The sequence below is a fragment of the Austrofundulus limnaeus genome, unplaced genomic scaffold, assembly GCF_001266775.1.
Source record: "Austrofundulus limnaeus strain Quisiro unplaced genomic scaffold, Austrofundulus_limnaeus-1.0 Scaffold1694, whole genome shotgun sequence".
Taxonomy (NCBI): Eukaryota; Metazoa; Chordata; class Actinopteri; order Cyprinodontiformes; family Rivulidae; genus Austrofundulus; species Austrofundulus limnaeus.
The window spans coordinates 49,738-52,644 of NW_013954096.1; the positions used below are offsets into that span (position 1 = coordinate 49,738).

Here is a 2,907-nt window from a genome sequence, read left to right on the forward strand (position 1 = left end):
CTTTAAATCGCTGCTTCCTGGTCAACAGTTGGCTCTGGAAGGATCACTTTTTTCTTTTTTTCTTTTTTTCCTTTCTTTTTTTTTTATTTTTATTTTTTAAGCGAGTGGTTGAAGCAAATGGAGCATAAGAGCCCCCTGGTGGCTGAAGAAAAAAATCCACGTATAAGCTGCACGGACTATAAGCCTCATGGTTCAAAGTTCAGGAAAAGAGTCGCGGCTTATAGTCCGAAAAATACGGTAGTTACTGAAGACACCAAAGAGTAACTACTGAGTAGTTACCAATCAGGGGTAGACATAAGGATATTTTTCAGGTTATCCAGCGGACAACTTGTTGACAAAACCTGGTTGTCCGCAAAACATTTTGGTTGTCCAAAAGAATCTCAAGAAAAATGTAATTTAACAAGTATATTGATCTATAGAAAAAGTTTATTATACAGTATATTATAATTGTTGTCAGTCAGCCAGGTTGACAGGATCAACGTGAATAAAACTTCCTCATTCTCTTCTTTGAAATTGATTATTTAAGGCTCAGGGAGTAAAGCAGCAAAAATGTTGCTAATCTAGAGATTACCCAACATTCATAAACTTCTTTCTGCTCATAGGTCAAACATTTTCACTTAAATAGGAGTATCCTGTGTACATGACCTTATTAAAAGTTACAGTTCAATGTTCTGTTTGGCTTTACCAATTTTTTCTCTCTTTCATTTTTACAAATGACAGACACCTGTGGCAGAGAACTTTAATCAAGGTCTCTTTCTTTTCTTGGTTGTCCACCGGACAACCAGGAGACAGGATCTGGTTGTCTGAAATGAAAATAGGTTGACTCGGACAACCTAAACAATGCTTATGTCTACCCCTGCCCATGACACCAAAGAGTAACTACTCAGGAACTACTGAATAATTACTGAGTAGTTACTGATTCGTTCCTCAGTAACTACTGTTTTGGGTGCTTCTCTTTACTTTAGGGTACACAAAAAGAGTAGTTATTGGTCAGTTACTGAGTAATTAATGATCCGTTCCTTAGTAACTACTGCTTTGGGTTCTTCACTACATCAGTGAACAAAATAATAGCCAGGCATTGATTTAGTACTTAATAAGTGATAGTCAGATGTATGTAAGATGACATCAATACAACAATATAAAACTACTTACATCTTTCATCAACAGGTTTCCAAAATAGTTAAACTAATAAATATCCTTGACCTCACAGGAACAGGGTTTATTCAGAAATCGCATGAAGATAATTTCCTGTTTCCCAGGAAACAAATCAGAAGTCCCCTAATAAGGATGAGCTGTGTGTTCCCCAGTAATTTCTGGTAAACTATTCAGTAGTTCTTGAATAGTTACTCTTTAGTGTCATTGGTAAGTTCTCAGTAGTCCCTGAGCAGTTACTTTTTGGTGTCTGATAACTGCTCAGTAGTCCAGGAGTAGTTACTCTTTAGTGTCCAAAGAGTAACTACTCAGTAGTTCCTGAGTAGTTACTCTTTGTGTCCAAACAGTAACTACTCAGTAACTGACCAATAACTACTCTTTTTGTGTACCCTAAAGTAAAGTAAAGCACCCAAAAGAGTAGTTACTGAGGAACGAATCAGTAAATACTCAGTAAATACTCAGTAGTTCCTGAGTAACTACTCAGGACACTCTGTGTCCAAACAAGTAACTACTCAGTTACTACTCAGTAGTTCCTGAGTAGTTATTCTTTGGTGTCCAAACAGTAACTACTCAGTAGTTCCTGAGTAGTTACTCTAGTACCCTTGGTAACTACTCAAATCTAATTTGAACAGTACTGTTTAAATGTAAAGCTTAGAAATTTAACTTTGATGTATAAGATTTTATTTTTGTTAGAAAAACGTTCATTTATATTGACTGTTATTGTTTATGCCAATATAAACATTTTATATGTAAATTTTATATGGATAGATGTTTATAGAACTGGTACTTTTGCCATTAAATAACATTGCATTTGCTTTAAAACAAAGTTATATAGAAATTTTTTGTTTCAGATGCTGCTACATAAAATCACGTGGACATTTATGGGCCGTGATGATGATGAGGAGGAATGTGATGTTGACTCCATGTGCCGCATTGAAGAACACTGATTGAAACAGGTGTGRTTTGTTCATATTGACTGATACATCACTGTGTTTATAAATGTTTGTAAATTTTGTAAAAAAAACAAACTGTGGAGGTTTGTTTTCATGACAACATTTTGCCCTTGTCCTTATGTCTGTTTTGCCTCATCAGATCCACGGGCTCAGCTGCTGACATTCTGGGTTGGATGGGATGTGCTCCCTTCAGGCAGATCTTCCTACTTCAGCAACATGTTTTACACACTAAAGTTCCCAGCCCAGATCAAAAACTACAAGGAGTTTGAAGAAGCACTTACTTCTGCCATACATAGTTTAGGTAACGTGGTAAAGGTGTTGGGTGCTGTTCAGGAGGAAATGACAAGTTGATACAAATTTAGTTGGGATTTAGTTTATTGTTATTGATAAGTTCTGCTTTCCAAAAATTCTTATTGTTCCTTGAGTTTCATGCAATTACATTGATTCTGAAACACATTCTTTTGCGCTCTCTCTCATTCATACTCAGGTCTGGAAAAAAATATGACCACTTTAAAATGATCAGTTTCTACGATTTTACTCTGTATAGGAATATGCTTGAGTAAAATGAACATTGTTATTTTATTCTATGAACTACTGATGACATGTCTCCAAAATTTCAAGCAAAGATTTAACATTTATTTGCAAAAAATGAGAAATGGTCAAAATGATGACAAAGATGCAGTGCTTTCAGACCTCAAATAATGCACAGAAAACAAGTTCATATTTATTTAGAAACAACAGTACTAATGTTTTAACTCAGGAAAAGTTCAGAAATAAATATTTAGTGGAATGCTTTTCACCA

The 2,907-nt window shown here is 35.2% G+C and overlaps 1 protein-coding gene across 1 annotated transcript in view; it reads left to right on the plus strand.

The window, feature by feature from the left end:
- The window catches only part of si:ch211-246m6.4 (transcription factor 15), a 44,742-nt gene extending 42,181 nt beyond the window's left edge, over positions 1-2,561 (plus strand). The window contains exons 2-3 of the mRNA XM_014033313.1: positions 2,004-2,108; positions 2,245-2,561. Of these exons, the coding sequence (XP_013888767.1) occupies positions 2,004-2,099 (96 nt within the window). The 3' untranslated portion in view covers positions 2,100-2,108; positions 2,245-2,561. The remainder of the gene's footprint in view (positions 1-2,003; positions 2,109-2,244) is intronic.
- The last annotated feature ends 346 nt before the right edge of the window (positions 2,562-2,907 follow it).